The 26,225-nt window shown below is 42.2% G+C and overlaps 1 protein-coding gene across 5 annotated transcripts in view; it reads left to right on the top strand.

Annotated features, from left to right (window-relative positions):
- The first annotated feature begins 1,160 nt into the window (after positions 1-1,160).
- LOC106599996 (transcription factor E2-alpha) overlaps positions 1,161-26,225 on the top strand; it is a 43,238-nt gene continuing 18,173 nt past the window's right edge. Inside the window, exons 1-8 of one of the 5 annotated variants that reach the window (XM_014191332.2) lie at positions 1,161-1,706; positions 5,552-5,644; positions 6,526-6,598; positions 12,011-12,084; positions 21,755-21,830; positions 22,590-22,630; positions 22,915-23,044; positions 25,066-25,115. In XM_014191332.2, the coding sequence (XP_014046807.1) occupies positions 5,591-5,644; positions 6,526-6,598; positions 12,011-12,084; positions 21,755-21,830; positions 22,590-22,630; positions 22,915-23,044; positions 25,066-25,115 (498 nt within the window). In that variant the 5' untranslated portion in view covers positions 1,161-1,706; positions 5,552-5,590. The remainder of the gene's footprint in view (positions 1,707-5,551; positions 5,645-6,525; positions 6,599-12,010; positions 12,085-21,754; positions 21,831-22,589; positions 22,631-22,914; positions 23,045-25,065; positions 25,116-26,225) is intronic. The other 4 variants (XM_014191330.2, XM_014191328.2, XM_014191335.2 and 1 more) reach the window with 4 other exon arrangements.

Genomic DNA, 26,225 nt, shown 5'->3' with positions numbered 1-26,225 from the left:
TGTTGTCAGTCAAACAAATGTATCATCCTCATCCCAAATGGAGCAAAGGTGTCTGTCTATACTAACTAATCACAGTGTAATAGAACAGTAATAACACATTTTCCTGTTATATGCACTCCTTGCCCTCTCTCTATAACACATGACATATGTTCCTGCCCATACAGTTTCCCTACCCCCACGCTATACATTCTTGTTGTGGTCTTGTCCACTAATTCTTCACCTCCCAATGTATATTGAGTCATAAGCTAGGGCTACCAGGGATGGTTAGTCCTCTGTTTCAGGTCCAGATTTGGTTGCAGAAAAAAAACACTGTGCACTATTCTCTCCTGGTGAACCTTATATAAGACAGAAAAATAAGTTACATACTTAGATGAAAACTTCTTAGCTCACAAGCTGTTCTCACAAAGGATCAATATAATAGGCAAATGCTGCTGCATCCTGTACTTTAAACCCCCTCTTTAACCACACTTTCACACCACTGAGGTGGAGCCATTTGTCCAACGCTGCCTTTGGAGTGACACACACACACACACACACACACACACACACAGACAAGCAGAAATCCTGACCCCTGATCTGCCTCCTCTAATAATTTTGTGTAAAATGAATGTTAATACTGGTAGGCTAGATTATTATTAACAGATACTGGCTATGTGCTTAAATCTGCAATACTCTTTTATTTATTGGAGGATAGGGTGGGCTGGTAGATCACATTAGGTCTATAATAGGCTAAATGGATTAGGATACTACTAACCTTCACGCATTATCTTAGTAGCCTATATTCATGTTTTGTTGTTGTTGTTTTTACAGAATTTGTGACTGAATTGTATAGGCACTGTGAAAATAGGATATATGTATGGCTTGTTGATGTACCTAATATGAGGATACATATTTTGCAATGGTTTTCAAGTTCAGCCTTTACCAATAACTGCATCATGCACTGTTATTGCAGTTAAACACATTATTAAAATGAAACGCTGTACATAGCACGGACCATAGCGGGTCCATGATGGGGTAACATTGGAGGCAGGCCCAACGAACAATGTCGATATATATTTGGACTTTCTTACTGTCAATCAGATTATCGTGGCATACCATTGGTTGTGCGTCTGCGGTATTATCGTTCCATCTCACACTGTTTCTGGTCTTGCCACTATTCGGTTTTCCGCAGTCTCCCTCCGCAAATTGACGTAGTTCTCATGGTTTGCGATTTAAAAAAGATGACATTTTAATGCAACGACAATAACACTGATGCTGTACAGTATTTTAGTTTATCTCCATATCGATGTGTTACTGGATGTCTATTGAAAACGGCAGTTTTTAGTTGTAGGGCGTTTGAAATCGGACACCACTGGTGTTTAACGATCCTCGTAAGCCGCGGAGGGATACTCTTTTGGAACCGACAATGTGGAGGCTGTTAACATGTCTACTCGGAAGATAAAATGGTTACAATTGTAGCAACTAAAATAATCGATTGAGATATCACAAGAGTTATGAAGCTATTTGGAAACATTGTTTCATTTTCGTGACGTGGCCTGTATAACGAACCATTAAGGGTTTGGGAGGACACGATATCGTCGTTCGCTCTTCATTTACAGTCCGGAGCACAGAGAGGGAATCTATCCCCAACTTTGTTTTTCTCTCTACAAGCGTTCTTTTTCCCCCCCTCCTGTTGGATGCTACATAATTAAAGAGGTTACTGAAAGGTAAATACACCACATCACACGCTGTATATTCGTGAACGATATTATATTGACCGGCATATGTTTTGCGGGGGCATTGTGCAACTTTCGCGAATAATAATGAGTTGTGTGAGTAGCACTGCCGGAGAAAACGGGGTCTTGAATTCGGCCTGGGCCATGGGAGCGAACATGCAGCAGTTGGGCAGTAACACTAGCTACCTGCAGCCTTGTGGGAAAATACTTCTTTGTTCACTTTGGACAACATTGTCAAGTTTAAAAGTAACCTAACATGCCAGTTCGAACGGCTAAATCATTGTAGTGATACTACTGGCATTTCTGTGTCAACATTTTCTGGAATAACAAACTAAATGTTTTAGGCGGTTCGACATTTGGTTAAATATTTAGAGGAAAACTTCGTGGTGTAGAGGAAAGTTGCGCCCAGAAAGGCACGCATGCATGCCTCTATTTTTATGGGTCAAATAGGCTGTTTTGATATTTTACATTTTATTTTGTAATGCACGTACGACCTAATTTATCTCAATTCCCAGTTATGTGCTCCTCAACATTTTCCACTCTGTTTATTTCGCATTTGGCAGTGAATTCCTTTTTCCCCCACCCTCTTCTCTCGCGTTGAACCCCGTGAACATGGACATAAGCAATGTACATTCTTTACGCACGGTTCAACACATTTTATTATCGTTTTCCATCATGCACATTTAATTTAATACGCAAGGAGTGCAACTCTTACTCCATTGTTCTAGCCGTTATCACAAACTTTATCAGGGCCTGACTCTCTTTGTGTTCTAGAGTAACAGACTAGTGGAGAATTCGTGTGTATTCAACAGCTAATTCACAACCGGTTTCTCACCCATCCCAAACGCACGAACTGAACAATAATTTATGGGTTGACATAAAGCTTCTGTTGTTATGGTAAAACCTGCACTCGGGGGATTCCGTCGAAATCCGCAAAAACTATTTAGATTCGCCGACCGGGAAGGCCTAAGTATGGGGGGGGGGTCGTCAGTGGGGCCCATTATAGAACTTCGATTTTAGGGAGGAAGCAGATTTCCGCAGCGAATGGGACATGCAGAGAACTGTCAGGCAACTGTTGAACGTCTGCTGCAGCATGATTTTCTGTACCAACAAGATCATACTACTCTTCAGTAGTAATGCATGTGTTAGTGTACTCCTTATACTAGTCATGTCCATCAAAAACATCCTGATTATGTGATTCTAATTTTTTTTTTTTTTTTTTTTTTTTTTTTTACAAGGCTTATATAACTATCATATTCATGATTACATTCCCCACAGTGACAAGTTTACCAAACTGAGTTTTGCATGAGGCCCCCTCTTATCTTTGCACTTTATTGTGTGTTGGCTCTTGGCCATGGGGTGCTGCCTGCCTGGTAGTGTTTCAGATGCTGCCCTCGAGGGAAGACACACTCACTGTCACCAACAACACTGATGCTCAGCACACATAGGCTGCTCTTGTTCTTGATGTGTCTGAAATCCTTTCATACAACCAGAACCCAGTGCTTGTCGATGCCCTGGGCTGTTCATTAGCCTACTTAGATGATCGTGTTTGATTTTGGAATACAGATTTTGTAGCCTAAACCTTACTCTGGCTGAAGTTTGAGGAAAACACTTGAAACCTGAGTTATGTTCATCAGGTACAAGTGGGGAAATGTTGTGAAACAGAACAACTAGGTCCTTTATTTGATGAACTCATTGGGTTACTGTGCTGGTAATGTTAAGATATTTCATACCATATGTAATGGCCTTTGATGTGTAGGCTGGTATTGTTGTTGGTGAGAACGACTCTTGAAGCAGGTTGGTTTCTTAGGTTGCAGAGGCAGCCAGGGCTGAGGAAGGAGGCGAGTTTTGGATTTGTGGTAGACCAGAGGCCATACTCCAGATAGCTGACTGATGTGGGCTAGAATGGGGAAAGCCCAGAGTTTGTGACACTAGATCTCTGATAAAGGCACTCAGAACCTCTAATACCCAATGATTAAAGCATCACCAGTAGTTCATCCCAGAGTGTAAGTTTGCCAGTAGTTCATCCCAGAGTATGTTTGCCAGTAGTTTCCATACCTTAAGGGATTCCACACCACCTGTTTTGTAGATTGAACTATGTAGCACAAATCAGCAGGCCACAATTCCAAATGAATGGGAAAGAGTTGCATCATCTAACTCAATAACAGAGCAGGAAACTTGTAGCAGTGAAATAACTAGTAGGCTATATTTGTGCCATCCTCCCCCTTATTGGCCCTTTGAAGTATGTGTGTGTGTAAAGGGTGCTTTGTGTGTTTTGCCAACCCTAATGTTGGTCATTCTATACAGAATGCTGACTCGATGCGACGCTCGTGACATTTTCACCATGATGGCCGACCGGGTATCAAACCTGATTTCCTTTTGTATCCCCAAGACTGTTAGCCCACTGAACTAAAGCCTATGCGTGGGAGCCCCTTGTTTGCTCAGGGAGCAAACTTCAGTCTTCAGGTCTCAGACAAGGTCGCTTATCACATAGACCACCTACATGCTCTGCCAAATGTAAACTTATGTTCTACAAGGGGAATTGTAATGTGGAGTATCCATTACAAAGAGATGTCTAACCACACAGTAAAAAGTGGTTGCTACCAAGTTAATGGTTTGTGTAGAGAAATCTTGGTGTCTGAATAAGCAATTTGTTGGTGGATTTGAATCATGATGCTGAAAATGTACCCTTGACACAGGAATCAATTGAGTAAGATTTGACTTCATACTTTTGTCACTCTGATTCTCTTGTCTTCTGTCTTTCAACTATTTGTACCTCTAGACCAGGAGTCTCCAACCTTTTCTAGCATGAGAGCTACTTTGAGAGCCCACACACAAATTCAGTTTTATATTTCTCCCCCCCCAAAATTCTCGATTTTATTTTTCCTGATATTAGATTTTTTTAATATTCCGCTCAAAATGTCTATTGTTCATAGAGAAACAATGAAATTGGATGTCCTGTGTCCATGCCAATGCTTAAATCACATCAGAAGACCATTTATTTTTAGTTTAGGAAGATTTGAGTGTACTTCCCCTTTAATTACATCTAGTGTGTGAGGAATGTGCTGTCTAGTGTGCAGGTCTAGCAATGGTTCTTTACTGCTGCTACTCATTTCATGGCAAAGTATGCAAATTAACAAATAATATATTGATTTATGTACTTACTCGTGATATAGATATACTTCTGCCAGGTAAGCCTACTTTGCAGTTAACATTTAATTGAGAAGGTTTTGGGGAAGGTATTTCTGTCAACCCACAAGACGGTTATCGCATCAATGGTCTACACACAGACAAACGCACACACCACACAGACAGACAGGGGCAGATATTGTTTATTGGCAGATATTCTGTTAGGTTTGGCTTCTTTTTTATCCCCCAGGGGTAGAATAATGTCGATGTCGTGTTGATTAGATATTAGCTGGAAGCTAAATTTGTTTATGACCGTTTTTTTTTTACGCTGCAACACGTGAAAATTGCATGTACTTTCAGAATTGTTTGGCGAGCTACTCATAGGTGGGCTGCTGGTGGCTGGCGATCGACCCGCTGGAGACCCCTGCTCTAGACCACGTGTCAAACTCATTCCACTGTGGCGGAGTGTCTGTGGGTTTTCCCTCCACCTTTGTGTTTGCTTGATGAATTAAGGTCATTGATTAGTTAGGAGCTCCCCTCACCCGGTAGTGTAGATCTTAATTGGATACAAATTGAAAGGGAAAAACCAAAAACCAGCAGACACTCGGCCGTCCATGGAATGAGTTTGACAACCCAGCTCTAGACTTTGCCGGTTGGTCTATTATCCCACTAAAGATCGGTTCGCTCTCGCTCTCTCTCCCCCTCAGTTGCTGAGACTGCGAGGGCCAAAGGAACAGCAGCAGAGAATGGCTACAGTGGGAACAGACAAGGAACTCAGCGACCTGCTGGATTTCAGCGCGGTAAGACATCTTTGCGGTCAACAGCCCTGCAATGTTTTTGTTTCCAATACTAGAATATATTTGTCCAGAACAGCTCCTTCGGGTATATAATAGGTTGTTTGTAGTCAAATACACATAGTATCTTATAATGGGATGGGCAGGGAAAAAACGTAGACTGATTAAACTATTTATCTAAAATAATACATTTTATGTACACAGAAACACTTCAACACATTTTGTTGTCAAGACAAGACGGCGTATAAATCCAAACCCATAAAGATAGACATGCCAAAGACCATTTGCTAAAATGTCTCTTAACTATAATAGTGTTTTTTGTTGTATTGTTTGGTATAAAAGGTTAGTACATAAAGTGAATAGCACGGTATTAATCAGCCAGTGTTGTCATTGGGCTGTTTTTGTGAGTCACTCGCGTCAATGACTAACTCATAGCTTGGCATGTTTTTTTTAGATTGCTTCACACTGCTGACAGCTGCGGGAGTCTGTTGTAACTGAGGACGACTAAATCCTTCTATTGGATAGATTAAATTAGCGCCTAGCACCAAACAATGTAACATCAGAGGTGTAATGTAACCGTTGTTATTGTACTTTGGTTTCTATTAAGAGCAGCTTTGGGTTCCTGTAGTCTAATGAAGATGACTACTGACTAGTTTAGTGAAGTGGTTGCTTGTTTTTTTTTAGAACTTTAGGGCCCATATCCACAGTACTGCTCAAGCATCAGGTTGGACTTTTACATCATAATGAATAAGGTTGTATGAACTGATCCGAGATTAGCGCTCCTACGCTGAGATACTTTGCGGATATGGCCCCAGGACTTAAAAAAATAAAATTTACACCCCATTTCTGGTTTAATGTTTTTGACCCAGTGTTTGTCTCTGTTTCAGATGTTTGCACCACCGGTGTCAAATGGGAAGATCAGGCCCACCACTCTAGCCAGCAGCCAGTTTGGAGGCTCCGGTAAGACCTGCCCTTGGTTTTTATACAAAAATAAATGCCCACCGAATGCTTACGGCTCCCCATTAGATTTTTAATAAAGCCTAATTATGGTACAATCATTTAAGTATTTCAGTTAACATGGTCTTCAGGTCACCTTGGTGATAGTTCAACAACATTTTGACCAACATGGTCTTCATATGTGACCATATGATCTAAAATGGTCAACATCCACCTTTTCCCTACATCTCATCTGAAGCTGTTTCATTATGGGTATTATTGCTTTGTAATGGTCCCCTATATATGTCTTTAAGGAACAGCATGACATCGTTGGGCTGTTACAACCCTTTCAACAACACTTTCTTATTTGTCTTCCGAGAACCCTCCCCACTGTCCCACCTCTGACCCCCCCCAACTGTCCCTCCTCTCACTCCCCGTAGGGAGTGTTGTCAGTGAGGTCAAATCACAGTAGCTGTATCAATACTCCAAATAGGCTAAAATGGCGTACTGTCATTCATTACCACTGATGAGTCGAAGGATTGGATATGATTCCACCGGTCTTCTCCTTCCAGATGTTTGTTAATCAAGTTCATAAAGAAAAGGAAGCAGCCTCAGTCTTCCCATCCCCCCCTCCAGGTGTCCCTGCCCTCACCTCAGCTGCTGCCTCTCCATCACACTCTACGGAGGGTGTTAAAACAGGAGGGGGGATGGGAAATGACCCTATTCACCCCAAAATTCCCCATCTCTCACCATGTGGGGAGGGGGGGAACTATTTCCATTATTCTTCGCTCCTCCTCACCCCCAAACAACCAACCAACTACCCTCCCTCAATAGATCCCATCTCCTCTTGTTGATAACCATCCGAGATCAACACAAGACCATGCTCCACATCCAACTTGCATCCTCTCTCTCTCGGCCTCAAGCCACTTTTCTTAAACCCTCTCCCCTCCGCCAATCATTTTCCTTCACCCCCCCTTCTCCTCCAATCACCTTCTTTCACCCTCCTCGAATCCCTGAACCGTTGATGTAGGTATTTTCAGGTTGTAACTGAAAAGAAACAGGATATTGAAGTAGCATAAATCAGATGAAAGGGATGGAGTAGGTGAAGCGTGGAAACCGAACTACGGTGTTTCTCTAAGCTTGAAGGCCACTTACATTTTATTTTGTAGCGACAAAAGGTGCACACTTACAGAAAAAGGCCGTTACTGTTCTCAATCCAACGGCTGCTCCTGGTATTGTGTGGCAGCCCTCGGCACAGGTCTCCACAATGCTCATCAGAGGCCAAAACAAAGGGCCTAGGCCGCAGAGAGAGAAGTGGATAGGCAGGCAGCATATGTGGCCCAGTGTATGATTTCACCCAGGAAGCCCCCACCCATCCTCTCACAATGGGGAGGAAGAGGCTCTATAAGGGAAGGTTCCTAGTCTCTCTGCACTACCATCTCCTTGGTAGCATTGGTTAGTATCTGCTCTGCCTTGCCTTTTTTTTCTAGATTTGATTTAGATGAGCTGTGGTTTATTTGTATTTTTTGGTGCTCGTCCCTGTAGAGTGGAAAAGGTTTGACGTGTGCGGTCATGGATTAGGATGAGTTTAGCCTGACCCAAGATATTGATCTATGGTCAATTTTTGGGGGAAGGGTGAGCTGATCACATATCTGTGTCTTTGGGAGATCATTACCTGTAGGAACGTTTGTTGTCATGCATCCCTAGTTCTCTCTGACCTTGGGTGTCTATGTGCAAATCCCTTGAGGTGAAAACTAACTTCCAACCAAGTTTCATTTACTGGCGAGCAGAAACTGAGATTCTGAACTGGTATTTTTAAACTCTGGCTTGGGTTGAAATGCAAAAGAGGAACGTATGCATTTTGCATAAACTTTTCGTTCTTTAGGAACTTTCCATCATGTGAATGGAAATTTGGATTTGGTAATTCAGTAACTTGATCAGATTTTGTCATGAATTGGATTCCTTGTGCAGTATAGAAGCATACTCTGTCAGACTTGATCAAACCACAGAGCTTTAAACATAAGATACATTGTCCAGAATATGCTTGTAGCTTCTAACTTGAATGATTCAAAAATAACTTCAATATGGAAAGTACCATGCCTAATCATGTTCAAATTTGTAATTTCAAGTTGGTGTTGAATATTGTCCTCCCAGCATAGTGACACTGGCTCTTATTAATCATTTCAGACACGTCCTATAACACACAAGATACTGTTGCGTATCCATTGTAGACATTCCCTAAATCATAATCACACTCCTTAATGCACAATGCCTAATAAGTATTATGTCTGGTTGACTCACATTTCTGTCATACAGGGCTGGGATGAAAGGAAGGAAGAAAGTGTAGACACCAGACAGTACACCAATCAGTGCCCGGGGCATTATCCTATAAAAACGTAGTGTGTTTGTGCTGCATGTTCCCTGTGTGTTGGTCCTGTAGCCTCATAGCTTGTGTGACTCAGGCTGACTGGTCGTTTCCAGTATCTCTTCCTGTGGTAATTATAGGCCAGCCTCGCTTGAAGGGGTGGTGAGACCCGGGTTTAAAGGGGACTCGCTAGTGAATGTGTCTGGCCTGACTCAACCCTCTCACTCTCTGAGCTAACGTGCTGAGACGTTCTCTCACTCACTCTTAACTCACTCAGTCACAGAAGTATCCCTGGGGGGCAAACCCTATAAAAGAGGGTAAGGTGTGGAGTTCCTGCTTCATGTTTTTTTTTAGGGTTGTTGTCATCAGCAATGGCTTGGTAACATAGTAGACCAACTATTTTCAAGATTCTTGGTTAAATTAATCCGTATAATTAGAATGTGGAGTTTAATACTGGGTCCTCTCTTCTACCAGGGTTCTGTGGATAAGAGCTCTGTGGTTTTCTCTGATGTTCTATTTGTCTTATATCAGGCTGTCATGGTAACGACTTGCAGGAGGAAGCCATTTGAAGTTTTGAGGAAAACAAATGAGTCTACTTAGACGACTCTCACTTATTCTCTCCTTTATACTAATCAGCAGATCTGTTAATTAGTAGGAAAATGTGGTCCTAATGAATATGCATGAAAGCAATTTTAATGATGTTTTACTTCAGAGTTGCTCACTTGCCCTCTCCCTCACTCAATGTGAGTAATTTGTGTGGTGTGAAACTTTCTTCCTCTTTGTCTCTTTTTTAAAAAAAATTCTCCCCAGTTGAAACACAGCTTCCCGTCCATACATTTCAATGCAGTCCAAATCCCTGGACCAGCCATTTTAAAATACCTTGCAATAAGAGTTGTGACGCTACTTACCCCAGATGGTCCAGGAGAGCGCTTCCTTCCATGCATTCCAGACACCCTCTTCTCCATTCGCTCCATACTTCCTGTAGACCCTTCCTCTCCTCAGGAGAACACATGAATAACCCGAGGTGTGAGGTCCTAGCTACCTGCAGAGCTCCCTATTACTCCCGTGCCCTTGTGGATCTCCATGGTGTCAGTTCAGGTCTATATCCCCCTGCCTTCCATCTGTCGTCTTCCTAAAGAGCAGTAAGGGATACCCACCATGTTCATTTCCTACCCCAGCGGCTATTCTAAGTCTTCCACATTCTTCAGATGACCATATTTTAGCCGCCTATTCACGGTGTTGACGTGAGGGGGAGCGAGTGGCTTATAAAGTTCTGGCCTGATTCAGTAGCAGGACACCAGATTAAGATGTCCTGATAATGTTTGTTGGCAGCCCTCGACAGAGTTATGGAGATATTTAATGGTCCATTGCAGCCGTTTTTATCGCTATCAAATCATTTCTGGTTAATAATTAAGTACCTTACTGTGATTGTTACTTTTTTACCATTTTAATTGAAAACAAACTGGGCTTCTTAGCAAAGGGCAATTTCTCAAGCAATAATTTTGATAGACCACTCCCAGACAGTCCTGAGTGGGGAGGGGAAAACAACTGAGAATTAGCTGTTATTGGCAGAGAGGTTTGGAAGTCTTTTTATATATATAGACCAATAATTAAAAAAAATATATATATATATATATATATATTTATTTATTATTGGTCTATTAACTAATTCACTGCATGTAAGGCCAAAACTCCATCCCACCAAAAGACTGAAATTTCAGCCATTATTTTCAAACAGCTCTTACTGTAAAAATGAGAATGCCCTTTTAGTGTATCATTCCAACCTCATTTATCGGTCCACAATATTCAGCACATTTCATAATTTGTGGGAGCTGTTTCATTAATTGTTGCCTTTGCGATCCACCTATGAAATGTCTAGGGGAAACACTGGTGTTAGTTCAGCAGGGGAAAGGACTGGTCCATATGTCTCTATGTACATGTCCTCTTTCTGAGTCTGTTCTACTGCTGGACATGGAGAGTGACAGTCAGGTTGAGGCAACAAACCCCTCGTCTCCTTCATCTGCGTTTCTGCTGCCATCTCTCCTATAGATCAGTTGTCACGGTGATATAGCAGCTCTTTCCTCTCTGGACCCATCATTCTCCTTGATGGCTGATCCAGTCGTGCTTCCAGCCTGCTCCCCTCCGCCCCTTTCCATTTTTTTTTATTAGACAACAAAACAAAAATATGAATATTCATAGAGCGAAGCCTCATTAATATGCACAATTATGCAAATCAGCACACAATTAAGCCTCAGCTTCCCCCCAGAGATGCTGGGTAGCGGTAAGAGAGGAAACGGAGGGGGAGGAGAGAAGGGGAGGGGGGCAGGAATTTCTGCTTCAGCAATCTTTAAAATCACTCTCCCTACTTCCCCTTTTTCAATACAAATCCTTTGACCAGGGACAACATGCATGACGTGTGTCCCTTCTGTCAGTTGTGTACTCCTTAGTCCGTTGTCATGCGAAGTGAGGTGTGAAGGGATGGGGATTCGAACAACTACTGCGTTGCTTTGGACAGAAGTGGAGAGAGTGGGAGAATGACAAATGTTGAGGATGATTGTAGGAGGCTCATACTGGGTGTTAATTATTCAAACTTCCTACAGCTCATAGCTACACTAAGTGACAGTGTGGTGGCAGAGCTGTCATGTGGAGCTGAAGTAGCAGCGCTCAGCCAAAGGTTATTTAGAACACTTCTAGCCAGTTAGGAAGCAGCAGTGCTTCCTAACTGGGTCACCCTCCATTGCATATTGGCTTCTAGCCTATATCGCCTATCTCCCTAGGTACTGGTGTACATCTTAAAGGACTAGATAGGTATTGGCATTATCTTAACGGACCCCCTTTGCCCTCTGATTGGCTTGGTGGAATTTTTTCTGTTTTGGTCACATCTCCAACTTCTCAAACCTACAAATGCTCTGGGAGGGTACTAGGAACTAGGGGTTTATTTGTAGTTTGGTGAAAGACTACCAGTCTACTACTAGTTTTGGTCCCTTTCCCTCTCTCCTTATCTCTTTTCCCTTACCAGTCCTACATGGTTCTGAGTGAGCAGGTCTAACCGTGTGCGTTCCATCTTCTAGGTATAGATGAGCGGAGCGGTCCTGGCCCCTGGGCATCAGGAGAACAGAACAGCCCTTCCTTCAACCAGGGACGGGTAAAGGAACACTGCACACTTCATACTGTACACTACACACTAGAGTGACTACACACTGATCAGCATGGACATGTTTTTCTTACACGGGGGATATTACTAATAGTATATGACTTGCAGGGCTCTAAATAAAATAAAAAATCATTGGTAGCACTGGTGCTTTTAACATAAAGTTAGGAGCACCACACAAAATTTGAAGAGCACAAAAAATAATGTACATGACAAAAAGTATGTGGACACCTGCTTGTCGAGCATCTCATTCCAAAATCATGGGCATTAATATGGAGTTGGTCCCCCCCTTTGCTGCTATACAGCCTCCACTCTTCTGGGAAGGCTTTCCACTAGATGTTGAAACATTGCAGCGGGAACTTGCTTCTATTCAGCCACCGGAGCATTAGTGAGGTCAGGCACTAATGTTGTGTGATTAGGTCTGGCTCGCTGTCAGCGTTCCAATTCATTCCAAAGGTGTTCGATGGGGTTGAGGTCTGGGCTCTGTGGAGAACAGTCAAGCCCTTCCAAACCAATCTCGACAAACCATTTCTGTATGGACCTCACTTTGTGCACGGGGGCATGGTCATGCTGAAGCAGGAAAGGGCCTTCCCCAAACTGTTGCCACAAACTTGGAAGCACCGAATTGTCTAGAATATCATTGTATGCTGTAGTGTTAAGATGTCCCTTCGCTGGAACTAAGGGGCCTAGCCCAAAACATTGGAAAAACAGCCCCAGACCATTGTTCCTCCTCCACCAAACTTTACATTTGGCACTATCCATTGGTGCAGGTTGCGTTCTCCTGGCATCCTCCAAACCCTGATTCGTTCTTCGGACTGCCAGATGGTGAAGCGTGATTCATCACTCCAGAGAACACGTTTCCACTGCTCCAGAGTCCAATGGCGGCGAGCTTTACACCACTCCAGCCGAGGCTTGTCATTGCACATGGTGATCTTAGGTTTGTGTGCGGCTGCTCGGCCATGAAAATCTATTTCATGAACCTTCCATCATACAGTTATTGTGCTGATGTTTCTTCCAGAGGCAGTTTGGAACTCCGTAGTGAGTGTTGCAATTGAGGATAGACAATTTTTATTCATTTCAGCAATCTGAGGTCCTGTTCCGTGAGCTTGTGTGGCCACCAACCACTTCCCGGCTGAGCCGTTGTTGCTCTTAGATGTTTCAACTTCACAATAACGGCACTTTAAGTTGACCGGGGCAGCTCTAGCAGGGAAGAAATTTGACGAACTGATTTGTTGGAAAGGTGGCATTCTATGACTGTGCCACCATTGAAATTCACTAAGCTCTTCAGTAAGGCCATTCTACTGCCAATGTTTGTCTATGGACATTGCATTGCTGTGTGATCGATTTTCTAAACCTGTCATTAACGGATGTAGCTTAACCTCCCTGGGCAAGGTGGGACGTTTGCGTCCCACCCTAGTCAACAGCCAGTGGAATCGCGTGGCGTGAAATACAAATACCTCATAAATGCTATAACTTGAATTTCTCAAACATATGACTATTTTACACCATTTTAAAGACGAGACTCTCGTTAATCTAACCACACTGTCCGATTTCAAAAAGGCTTTACAGCGGAAGAAAAACATTAGATTATGTCAGGAGAGTACCCTGCCAAAAATAATCACACAGCCATTTTCAAAGCATGCATATATGTCACAAAAACCAAAACCACAGCTAAATGCAGCACTAACCTTTGATCTTCATCAGATGACACTCCTAGGACATTATGTTATACAATACATGCATGTTTTGTTCAATCAAGTTCATATTTATATCAAAAACCAGCTTTTTACATTAGCATGCGATGTTCAGAACTAGCATACCCACCGCAAACTTCCGGTGAATTTACTTAATTACTCACGATTAATGTTCACAAAATATATAACAATTATTTTAAGAATTATAGATACAGAACTCCTTTATGCAATCGCGGTGTCAGATTTTAAAATAGCTTTTCGGCGAAAGCACATTTTGCAATATTCTGAGTAGATAGCCCGGCCATCACGGCTAGCTAATTTGACACCCACCAAGTTTGGCCCTCACCAAACTCAGATTTACTGTAAGAAAAATTCGATTACCTTTGCTGTTCTTCGTCAGAATGCACTCCCAGGACTTCTACTTCAACAACAAATGTTTTTGTTTGAAATAATCCATAGTTATATCCAAATACCTCCGTTTTGTTCGTGCGTTCAGGTAACTATCCGAAGGGTGACGCGCGAGCGCATTTCGTGACAAAGAAATTCAAAATATTCCATTACCGTACTTCGAAGCATGTCAAACGCTGTTTAAAATCAATTTTTATGCGATTTTTCTCATAAAATAGCGATAATATTCCAACTGGGCGACGTTGTATTCGTTCAAAGATTGAAAGAAAAACATGGAGTCCTCTCGTGGACGCGCACTCAAGTGTCATTGTTCCCTGCCTGACCACTCACAAAAACTCCTGCTGTTTTTCGCCCAGAGACAGCAGAGACGTCATTCCACTTTCTGGCGCCTTCTGAGAGCCAATGGAAGCCTTAGAAAATGTCACGTTACAGCAGAGATCCTGTATTTTTGATAGAGATGCCACAGAAGGAGAACAAATTGCCAGACAGGGCACTTCCTGTGTGGAATCTTCTCAGGTTTTGGCCTGCCATATGAGTTCTGTTATACTCACAGACACCATTCAAACAGTTTTAGAAACTTTAGGGTGTTTTCTATCCAAATCTACTAATTATATGCATATTCTCGTTTCTGGGCAAGAGTAGTAACCAGTTTAAATCAGTTATGTTTTTTTTATCCGGCCGTGCAAATACTGCCCCCTAGCCCCAACAGATTAACCTCTCTGGGCTAGGTGGGACGCTTGCCCGGCGCGTTTCGTGACAAAAAAATTCAAAATATTCCATTACCGTACTTCGAAGCATGTCAAACGCTGTTTAAAATGAATTTTTATGCGATTTTTCTCGTAAAGAAGCGATAATATTCCGACCGGGAAACCCTGTTTTCGTTCAAAGACAGAAAATGTAAACATGGTGGAGTCTCGTGCACGAGCGCCCCAGTCTCATTGTTCTCAGATCGACCACTATCCAAATGCGCTACTGTTTTTCAGCCATGGCCTGCAAAGTCATCATACAACGTTCTGGCGCCTTCTGAGAGCCTATGGGAGCGTTAGAAAATGTCAACTTATGCCAGAAATCCCCTGTTTTGGATAGAGATGATCAAGATGGCCAAGAAATAGTCAGAGCGCTTCCTGTTTGGAATCTTCAGGTTTTGGCCTGCCAAATGAGTTCTGTTATACTCAGACTCACTCTTCTTATACTCACTCTTCTGTTATACTCTGTTATACTCAATTATATGCATATTCTAGTTACTGAGCAGGAGTAGTAACCAGATTAAATCGGGTATGTTTTTATCCGGCCGTGCAAATACTGCCCCCTATCCCCAACAGGTTAAATAGCCGAATCCACTAATTTGAAGGGGTGTCCAAATACTTATGTCTATATACAGTTGAAGTCGGAAGTTTACATGCACCTTAGCCAAATACATTTAAACTCAGCTTTTCACAATTCCTGACATTTAATCCTAGTAAAAATTCCCTGTCTTAGGTCAGTTAGGATTACCACTTCATTTAAAAAATGTGAAATGGCAGAATAATAGTAGAGAGAATGATTTCTTTCAGCTTTTATTTCTTTCATCACATTCCCAGTGGGTCAGAAGTTTACATACACTCAATTAGTATTTGGTAGCATTGCCTTTAAATTGTTTAACTTGGGTCAAATGTTTTGGTTAGGCTTCCACAAGCTTCCCACAATAAGTTGGGTGAATTTTGGCCCATTCCTCCTGACAGAGCTGGTGTAACTGAGTCAGGTTTGTAGGCCTCCTTGCTCACACACGCTTTTTCAGTTCTGCCCCCACATTTTCTATAGGATTGAGGTCAGGGCTTTGTGATGGCCTCTCCAATACTTTGACTTTTTTGTCCTTAAGCCATTTTGCTACAACTTTGGAAGTATGCTTGGGGTCATTGTCCATTTGGAAGACCCATTTGTGACCAAGCTTTAACTTCCTAACTGATGTCTGGAGATGTTGCTTCAATATATCCACCAAATTTTCCTCCTCATGATGCCATCTATTTTGTATAGTGCACCAGTCCCTCGTGCAGCAAAGCACCCCCACAACATGATGCTGCCACCCACCGTGCTTCACGGTTGGGATGGTGTTCTTCGACTTGCAAGCCTCCCCCTTTTTCCTCCAAACATAACGATGGTCATTATGGCCAAACAGTTCTATTTTTGTTTCATCAGACCAGAGGACATTTCTCAGAAAAGTACGGTCTTTGTACCCATGTGCAGTTGCAAATCGTAGTTTGGCTTTTTTATGGTGGTTTTGAAGCAGTGGCTTCTTCCTTGCTGAGCGGCCTTTCAGGTTATGTCGATATAGGACTTGTTTTACTGTGGATATAGATACTTTTGTACCTGTTTCCACCAGCATCTTCACAAGGTCTTTTGCTGTTGTTCTGGGATTGATTTGCACTTTTCGCACCAAAGTACGTTCATCTCTAGGAGACAGAACGCATCTCCTTCTTGAGCGGTATGACCGCTGCGTGGTCCCATGGTGTTTATACTTGCATACTATGGTATCTTCAGGCGTTTGGAAATTGCTCCCAAGGATGAACTAGACTTGTGGAGGTCTACAATTTCTTTTCTGAGGCCTTGGCTGATTTCTTTAGAATTTGCCATGATGTCAAGCAAAGAGGCAGTGAGTTTGAAGGTAGGCCTTGAAATACATCGACAGGTACACCACCAATTCACTCTTATGTCAGTTAGCCTATTAGAAGCTTCTAAAGCCATGACATCATTTTCTGGATTTTCCAAAGCTGTTTAAAGGCCCAGTCAACTTAGTGTATGTAAACTTCTGACCCACTAGAATTGTGATACAGTAAAATAATTTGTCAACAATTGTTGAAAAAATTACTTTGGGTCATGCACAAAGTTGATGTCCTAACCGACTTGCCAAAACTATAGTTTGTTAACAAGAAATTTGTGGAGGTGTTGAAAAACGAGTTTTAATGACCCCAACCTAAGTGTATGTCAACTTCCGACTTCAACTGCATATAGCTTACATTGGTTCTGTATGAATCCTACTTACTTTTGAAGCACATCTCCTAAGAATATATCACTTTTCCTTTCTTTCTGTGGCAGCAAATGTTTGCGTATACTGGTAAAGTTACCACGTTGTTAGGAGGACTGCACGATAGGGACAAAAAGTATTGTGATTTTACTTGCGCTATAGATCAAAACACTTGGGTGAACCATTGGAATCAAAGAGAATGATTATTCAACAGTTGGTGGTGGTGGTCATGAAAACAAATGAAAGACTGGTATGAGTTATGACAGGGTATTAACCAAAGTGTTGGTCAGTGTTTCCCAAAGGTCCCATAATCACATTGGAATATTTTTTTTTTTTGTGCTTTTTTTTATGCTTGCATACAGTGCCTTGCAAAAGTATTTACCCCCCTTGGCGTTTTTTCCTATGTTGTTGCATTAGAACCTGTAATTTAAATTGATTTTTATTTGGATTTTATGTAATGGACATAAACAAAATAGTCGCAATTCGTGAAGTGAAATGAAAAAAATAACTTCCTTAAAAAACAGAAAAGTGGTGTGTGCATATGAATTCACCCCCTTTGCTATGAAGCCCCTAAATAAGATCTGGTGCAACCAATTACCTTCAAAGTCACATAATTAATTAAATAGATTGCACACAGGTGGACTTTAAGTGTCACATGATCTCAGTGTGTGTATATATATATATATATATCTGTTCTGAAAGGCCCCAGAGTCTGCAACACCACTAAGCAAGGGGTACCAACAAGCAAGTGGCACCATGAAGACCAAGGAGCTCTCCAAACAGGTCAGGGACAAGGTTGTGGAGAAGTACACCAAAACTCACGGACCAGGCAAGGACGGCATTAATCAGAGGCAACAAAGAGACAAAAGATAATCCTGAAGGAGCTGCAAAGCTCTACAGCGGAGATTGGAGTATCTGTCCATAGGACCACATTAAGCCGTACACTCCACAGAGCTGGACTTTACGTAAGAGTGGCCATAAAAAAGCCATTGCTTAAAGATAATTTTTAAAAAAAAGCCATGTGGGAGACTACCCAAACATATGGAAGAATGTACTCTGGTCAGATGAGACTAAAATGTGGCTTTTTGGCCATCAAGGAAAACGCTATGTCTGGCGCAAACCCCAACACCTCTCATCACCCCAAGAACACCATCCCCACAGTGAAGCATGGTAGTGGCAGCATCATGCTGTGGGGATGTTTTTCATTGGCAGGGACTGGGAAACTGGTCAGAATTGAAGGAATGATGAATGGCGCTAAATACAGGGAAATTCTTGAGGGAAACCTGCTGGTCTTCCAGAGATTTGATACTGAGAGGAGGACAATGACCATATGCATACTGCTAAAGCAACACTCGAGTGGTTTAAGGGGATACATTTAAATGTCTTGGAATGGCCTAGTCAAAGCCCAGATCTCAATCCAATTGAAAATCTGTGGTATGATTTAGATAGCTGTGCACCAGTAGGAACCCATCCAACTTGAAGGAGCTGGAGCAGTTTTGCCTTGAAGAATGGACAAAAATCCCAATGGCTATATGTGCCAAGCTTATAGAGACATATCCAAAGAGACTTTTGAAGCCGTAATTTCTGCAAAAGGTGGCTCAACAAAGTATTGACTTTGGGGGGGTGAACACTCAAGTTTTCAGTTTTTTTTTTGTCTTATTTCTTGTAAGTTTCACAAAAATATTTTGCATCTTCAAAGTGGAAGACATGTTGTGTAAATAAAATTATACAACGCCGCCCCCCCCCCCAGGTTGTAGGGCAAGAAAATAGGAAAAATGCCAATGGGGGGTGAATACTTTCTCGAGGCACTGTACATACAGTACCAGTCAAACGTTTGGATGCACCTACTTACTCAAGGGTGTTTCTTTATTTTTACTATTTCCTACATTGTGGAATAATAGTGAAGACATCAAAACTATGAAATAAAACAAATGGAATCATGTAGTAACCAAAAAAGTGTTAAACAAATCAAAGTATATTTGAGATTCCTCAAAGTAGCCACCCTTTGCCTTGATGGCAGCTTTGAACACTATGTTCCTGTAGATTGTTCTAAAACCATTATTTAGTCAACAGTAATATCCGATGCAGTATGTTGATTCCTGCTATGAAAGTATCTGCCTGTTTCACTGTCGGCTGCTGTGTGAGCGAGCCACTCTCACTCCCTCTCCCCACTGTGTGCATGGACGAGGGAGAGATGCGTTCTGAGAAGCACAAGCATATGACCGTTGCACAAAATGCAATTGCGGGAAAAATACAGTTTTCAGTGAGACCACTTATAGAGGGGAAAATCACAACTTTCTGTGAGTATCTATCTATTTCTATGGTTTTGATGCGCCGCGTAGCAGAGTGCCCCATTTGCAGTGAATAGGCCTACATCAAGTAGCCTATGCCTAGAGCTGGACATTTTTTGTTGGACATTTTAAGATGACTAAATTAGCCCACATGGCTATATAGCAACAATCATGTTTTGAGTACAATCAGGTGGCTTTATAGGCCAATATGCACAAAGAGGTCGGCAAATTCTCTGAAGAGCCAAAAATAAATCTGATCATTCTGGATCCTATTTTGACAGGTTGTACATCAAAATATGAATCATGCATTCTCTGGATATGTAATCTGAAATGGCTTACTTTTTGAATCATATGCTACCGTTTCAGTTGTCTTACATGGCAGTGGGTAAAAATTTGTCTAGGTCCCTGCCGCTAATGTAAACAAATAGCTTATTTTTTTTCTTTTACGTATTTCTAATCCAGCAAAATTGTCAAATTTATCACGATATGACTTTTGTCTATCTCCCAGCTCCAATACCCCCCCCCTCCTCCCCCTAAAAAAGTTATTTATCTGACTTATCATTATCACAAAATATGGGTCATGGATTTTTGTCCTTATTGCCCAGCTCTACTAAATCAGAGAGCCATATACACAAACTAATAGTATAATTAGAGAACATGCTAATTCATATTTAGAAGGAATGTGGAAAGCAGCCATGTTCTTGTTTTGGAAAAATCTGTTCGAGCAGTGTTGCGGCAAAATAATGTTACTCATGTAATTTTTTGGGGGGGATTTTAGTCGCACTGGTGCTCTCAATAAAACTCCAGGTCGCACAGCCTAAAAATTTAGTTGTGTATGGAAACCAACTTGGTCGCGCTTTAGAGCCCTGATGACTTATCTGGACTAGGGTTGGGCGATTATTATGATAGCATCGTTGATGCTTAACAGCAATCGTCAATGATGAGGACATCGTGATGTGACAAATAATGGTTTAGCCTATTTGAACTTGACTGGCGCTGCTCAGGAAAAAACTGTCTCACAGCGCAGCACACAAGTGACATTGAGTAATTTGTCTAGTCCTATTTCAATTAATGTTCTCGCCTACAGAACACGAGAGGAATGTAGGCCAGACAGAGTGGAGAATTTCACCAAAGCAGCACACAATCTCCGGTCAGACAATATTGTTTCTCTGTCGGATGAATGGGCGTTAGACTATAGCCTAAACCATTTTTGTATTTACATTTTTTATAACTGACTTAATTTTTTTTTTTTCCTATATTCCCTTCTCTCTCTTCTTTTCATAGGCTATAAATATGACTGAAGGCTTCTCTTTTTGTTTTATGCGTGACTTTCTCCCGATCAAACAGTGAATGTAACGGAGTTCCAGCTCAAAGTTATTTGAATAGCCTAAAAACACAAGCTTAAACTTCTCATTCAATTTTTCTATAGGCTATTGAGATTTTGTTCCCTCTCATTATTAGTCCTCTGTCTATCTTAAGAAATAAATTATCCATGCGGACCAGGAAAATCCCTTAATGCGAGGTTGAAAACCAAATAACCTATCTTCCTACTAGGCCTATCCTAAAAGCTTTACGACAAGTAGCTTATTTCCCAAGTATTCTATCATACGAAGGCATTGTCCCAAAGTTGTTGTGGCTTTCAAAAATAACAAAAAATGAAACTCTATAGCATAGGCTCTTCTCAATCACAGCTTTATGAGGTATAGAACGGACAACATTATTTATTTTGCGGCAAATAAAGCAATTATTATCCAGTTATAAGGACGGTAGAGTGCTTTTATCCGTCCCGTGATGTAGGCCTATAACCTAGCTCACTACGTTAAGACAGCCCGTTCCTCATCAGACAGTCACTGTTCCATCATGTGCACACCAGACCGACGCACACAAACCTGTTCTGCTCCTCCACCAGAAAGGAATATCAGAAAAGATTTGCCATTGCCTCTGTCCAGGCTTTCAAAACTATTATCTTTCATTATGATTCGCTCAGTTGCATTACATTTTGCACTATAGCCCAACTGCTGTTGTATTGTTGTCATTAATTAAAATATATATGGGGCTGGCCAATAGGGGTGATTAGCATCGTATGTCACAATATTTTATGGGTACATCACGATAGTACAAAGGTTGACATCCCCCCAACCCTAAGCATAGATTAGCCCAAAGAGCCCACATTCGCAGTGCGTTTGGTTGAAGATGGGCATACTGAATCTGTTTAAGACACAGCAATTGATTTTTAAGTCTTCATATTATCTCTATCTCTCTCCCTCCAGGGTTATGGCGAAGGAGCTCATTACAACGAGCACGAAGGCCTCGCTTCCACCCACTTGTTCGGCTCGGGGATTGTTGGTAAGGAAATCTGAATATATTTCCTCCAACCTGGTCTGTGGTTTAGACCTTGGAGCAGGTTCTCTCCTCAACCCTTTAATTAATCTCAGCTGATTTGACGGCCCCATCAAGACAAAGTAAACCCACTAACAGGTCCCTGTGGTCTTGTGTGGCTTTCGGAGCTGCAGTAAGCCACCCTGTATTTACAATAAATGACCAGGAGAAGTGACTGCGTAATGATGCGTCTTTAGGGGCGCAAATTGAAATGCACATGAGTGAATAGAGATGCAGTTGTATGTGTGTCTCAGAGGACACAGAGACTGTGTGTGTGTGAGAACCTCACCTACTGTCACTGTATATGAGAGACCTCCTTCAGGGGCATTCCATGTGTGTGGAGGTGACTAGGAGCATACACGGGGACAGGGTGTTTAGGCTGTGTGTTGGAAGGGGGTTAGGGGTTTAGGTGCACCCAAGCACAAACAAACCTCTGCCAGAGGATTAGTGTGGCCTATAGTGTGTGTCTCAGCTGAGCTGTCAGAGGAGAGATTGGGGGGGGGTTGGGTTGGGTATGATGGTATGGTCCAATTTGTTGTTTTGCGCCTGTCCAAAGCCATAAATACAACACTTCATATACAGCACCACACAGCAGGCAGGCAGCAGATGATGATGGGGGGGGGGGGGGACACCCCGGAATGGGTGTGAATGTGTTGGACATGCGTAAAAGGTGGCTTTAAAGGTTTTAACGATGCGCTGCCCTGATTGTCCCTCTTGTTTTTATAGGGAAAGGTGAGCGAGGACCCTACTCTTCCTTTGTAGCGCAGGTAAAATCAGACTCCTCTCTTGACCTCGCTTCTCTTCCAACGTGTCAAATGTTTTTTTTCTGTGTCCCCTCTGAAGCTACCGTCTCTTCCTCTGACTGATGTCCTTGTGAACCTGCCCACCTTGTCCCATCTTCTCCTTCATCCCTGAGTTTTCTCCTCTCTCCCATTCCCCCCTCCTCCCGTCGACCTTCTCATCCTCTTTCCACATTGGGATAATCTCCCATGCAGTATTTGTGTGTCTAACCTTGTCTTCTCTCCTTCTCTCTCATTCCTCTCCTGCATAGCCGGGCTTTATGCCCAGTGAGATGCCCATGCCCAGTCCTGATGCCCTGTCACCCTCGGGCCTGAAGTCTGGCTCCCAGTTCTACCCCTCCCAATTCAACCCTCGCAGGAGACCCACCCAGGAGAGCATGGGTAAGGACAGAAACCACTGAATATTACCCCATAAAACACCCATGCTATCCCCATTTCCTAGCATGGATACATGCAAGGAAGATGGTGCACAGAATTAGAACGGGTAGAATAGACATACTAATGTAAAGCAGTGCCGCAGTGCCAATTTTCCTGGTGGCCACATTGGAGGGTCTTTAAAAAAAAAAACATTGAATTGAAGCTTATGGAATGGAATGGCATTTCTATTGAAATGCTTACTACAATGCATTTGTTTTAAATCTCGGACATTCTACATAGGGCTGAGCGATATATCAAATTCATTATAATTTATGTTTTTGCGTGATATGCCAAATGAATCAAGGTTTATTTTAAATAATTTTTCATTTTTGTGAGCGTTTATGTTCTCATGTCTTTTTGGTCTTGTTCGCTCCGTCTGTGCTGTGCACCTTCCCATTTACACCAGAGATCTGTATATAATTACGAGATGCTCATGTCTCCGCCTTAACAATGGGAGTCGTTGTCCCAAAGGCGGGGAAGGCAGGCGGCAAGCTTAAGTTCAAAATAAGCGCATAGAAACCCATTAGGCTTATTTTGACCAGATTTTGGCCAGAGTGAAACCTCTCGCTTCGTCTAGTTCTCCCAAGCCCTTCCCCCTACCACTCACAACAACAAAGATGAGAGATCACTTCTTCCTCTCTGACAAACGGTTTCATTTAAGACAGTGTCCAAAGAATCGGTCATATGGACACAACACATGGAGACAATATTTTACTGTAATAGAGGAGACATTAACATTTCCTACCATCCCCTGTTTGTTTCAACTCCTCAAATTTAGAGCAGAGCAGACACTACTAAAATGGATGTACCAATGAAAACATTCTGGAAAATGAATGCTCAGTTTTTGTGCGCATTACGGTACCACGTATCGCTAGCAGCATTTTAGTCAAATAAAGATTGTTATACTAGCTGTTTAGTCTGTGTATTATAAATGTGCAATAATCATAAGACAATTATATAAGGAATTGGCAACTCGTTCTCATTCTGAGAAATAAGGTAGGCTATTTTGATATCAACATCTGAACAAAGTGGAAAGGCTAGAATGCCATTTTAAATAGATGGATTCGGACATAAGGTTGTGTTCATAACAACTGTTGCTGAATTCAGAGCTTGTGAAATTATACCTACATCCAAGTTGACTAAACTTTTAAATTATGAATATTAGCTGGCTTATCGCTAGCACGTGGGCTTGGCTTGAGAGATTGTTTGAGACCAGTGGTAATTTTCTACATTATTAGTGGGGGTGCATTATGCATGGTTCTGGTTAAATGTTACAAAAAGGTCATTTTTATAGACTAACCTGAAAGCCAGATCAGTGATTATTGCAACAACAAAAAAGCAGGTACTACTATTTTGGTAAAATAATTTAATTATGAGTTGGTCTTATAAGGCATATATTCAGCCTAGGTATAATTGACCAAGTTCTGAATTCATTAGATTATTGCTGTTTTAATTGCAGTGCATTTTACCTTGAACCCCGAAGCTTATTTGGAGAACATTTTAAAAAGAATCTAGATGTATATCGGGGAAAAGTTGAGATGCGTTTTAGGCCAAATCGCCCAGCCCTAGTTCTACATGTATACTGTCGACTAATTGCTACCTCTTTGTACAAAATCACATGGAATTCATGACCGTATCCGCTCCACTTTTACTATGTCAAAGGAGAGGAGTTGCTCTTTATTCGGGTTCATATTTCCGACTGATTACCTTCACTTCTCCTACTGAGGTTTAAAATAAGAACCTGAGAAATCTCACTTCTGCTAAACCTGCAGGGGATTCAATGGAAGGAGAGGTGGTGTGAGGCCGCCGCATAAACATATTGGTTGTATTAGGTTACATTTGATGAAGTTATGGGCCATAAAGACAGATATTCCTACCAGCACAGCGCTTACCAATTATTTGGAATGCCCTTAACTGCTTTCATAACTCTGTTTCATCTCGTGTGTGTGTGTGTGTGTGTGTGTGTGTGTGTGTGTGTGTGTCAGATGCCCAGCCAAAAAAGATCAGGAAAGTTCCCCCTGGCCTGCCCTCTTCGGTAAGTACTGTTACGTTCCCCAGCATGAAAACCAAAAGTCGCTCAAACAGAAGGGGGAACTAACAGAGTAACTAACAACAACCATTAAAACAAAACAGGTGGGGTTTTAGGAGGGGCTCTAAAAGACAGTCACGGGGGTGTCCACTGAAAGTTCCATAGCAACAACAACTGGGACCTAAAAGACACTCACCATGAGACCCACTAAATTTAACCACTAAGAGGCAAACAAAAGAAAAAACCCACACCAAACTTAAAGACAGGAAGCAAACCAAAAAAGGTGGAGCAAAACGGAATCAGGGAAATCAGACAAAGGAATGTTTTTCTGGAAATCAAATAGAGAGAGCCAGCTAAAGGTGTTCGTTCACCTTTCACGTCTATCGAGACAACTGGAGCACTGGGCCAGCCGCTCTTAAATATCACCTGTGCCAGCACAGTTGAAACATTTTCTGACTAACAAGATGACAAGCCAGCACAGGTGTAACATACTGACTAACCAGGTGACACCAATTGGTGCCCCCATATTGCTAATATCCAACCTTGAAACATAAATGGAACACCAAAGCCTGTAAAACTGTCCCCCTCTCCAGCCCCACCATTACTCCCCTCTTACCAGACTGCCACACCCTAGTCTGCCTATTTGCCCCTTAAGAACACACACCCATCTCAGACCTTTTGCCCTCTCCAAACCCAAAATGTACCCACCTACCCAACCATATCCACACCTTTTCCCCACCCATTATCAGGAATGCTCCCTTATCCAAGCTATGCCCCACTCCCTTACACACAATTTTTTTGCATCCCCCATACTTAAAATGCCTCCCAGCCCTCATCGTCACTGTGTGTGCACCCCAATACCCAGACTAAGGCCCCCCCCCACACACACACACCACACACACACACAGTCCCAGTGGCATGGCAGGCTTCTCCCTGGTGTTTAGAGCAGCAGCCTAACTGGCAGAGAGAGAGCCTCCAGACCCACAGCTGTGTGCCTTTACACTGCCGACGAGGTGAAAAAAATAAACAGAGCCCTACTCATTCACCCATTCATTTATATAGACATGTTTTTATAGAGGGACATATTTATAGGCCATTTATTTCATAGTGCTAGCA

Source organism: Salmo salar, chromosome ssa03 (genome assembly GCF_905237065.1).
Source record: "Salmo salar chromosome ssa03, Ssal_v3.1, whole genome shotgun sequence".
In the NCBI taxonomy this organism is placed as follows: domain Eukaryota; kingdom Metazoa; phylum Chordata; class Actinopteri; order Salmoniformes; family Salmonidae; genus Salmo; species Salmo salar.
Note: the sequence above shows the minus strand (reverse complement) of the source record. Positions and strands in the feature narration are given on the sequence as shown.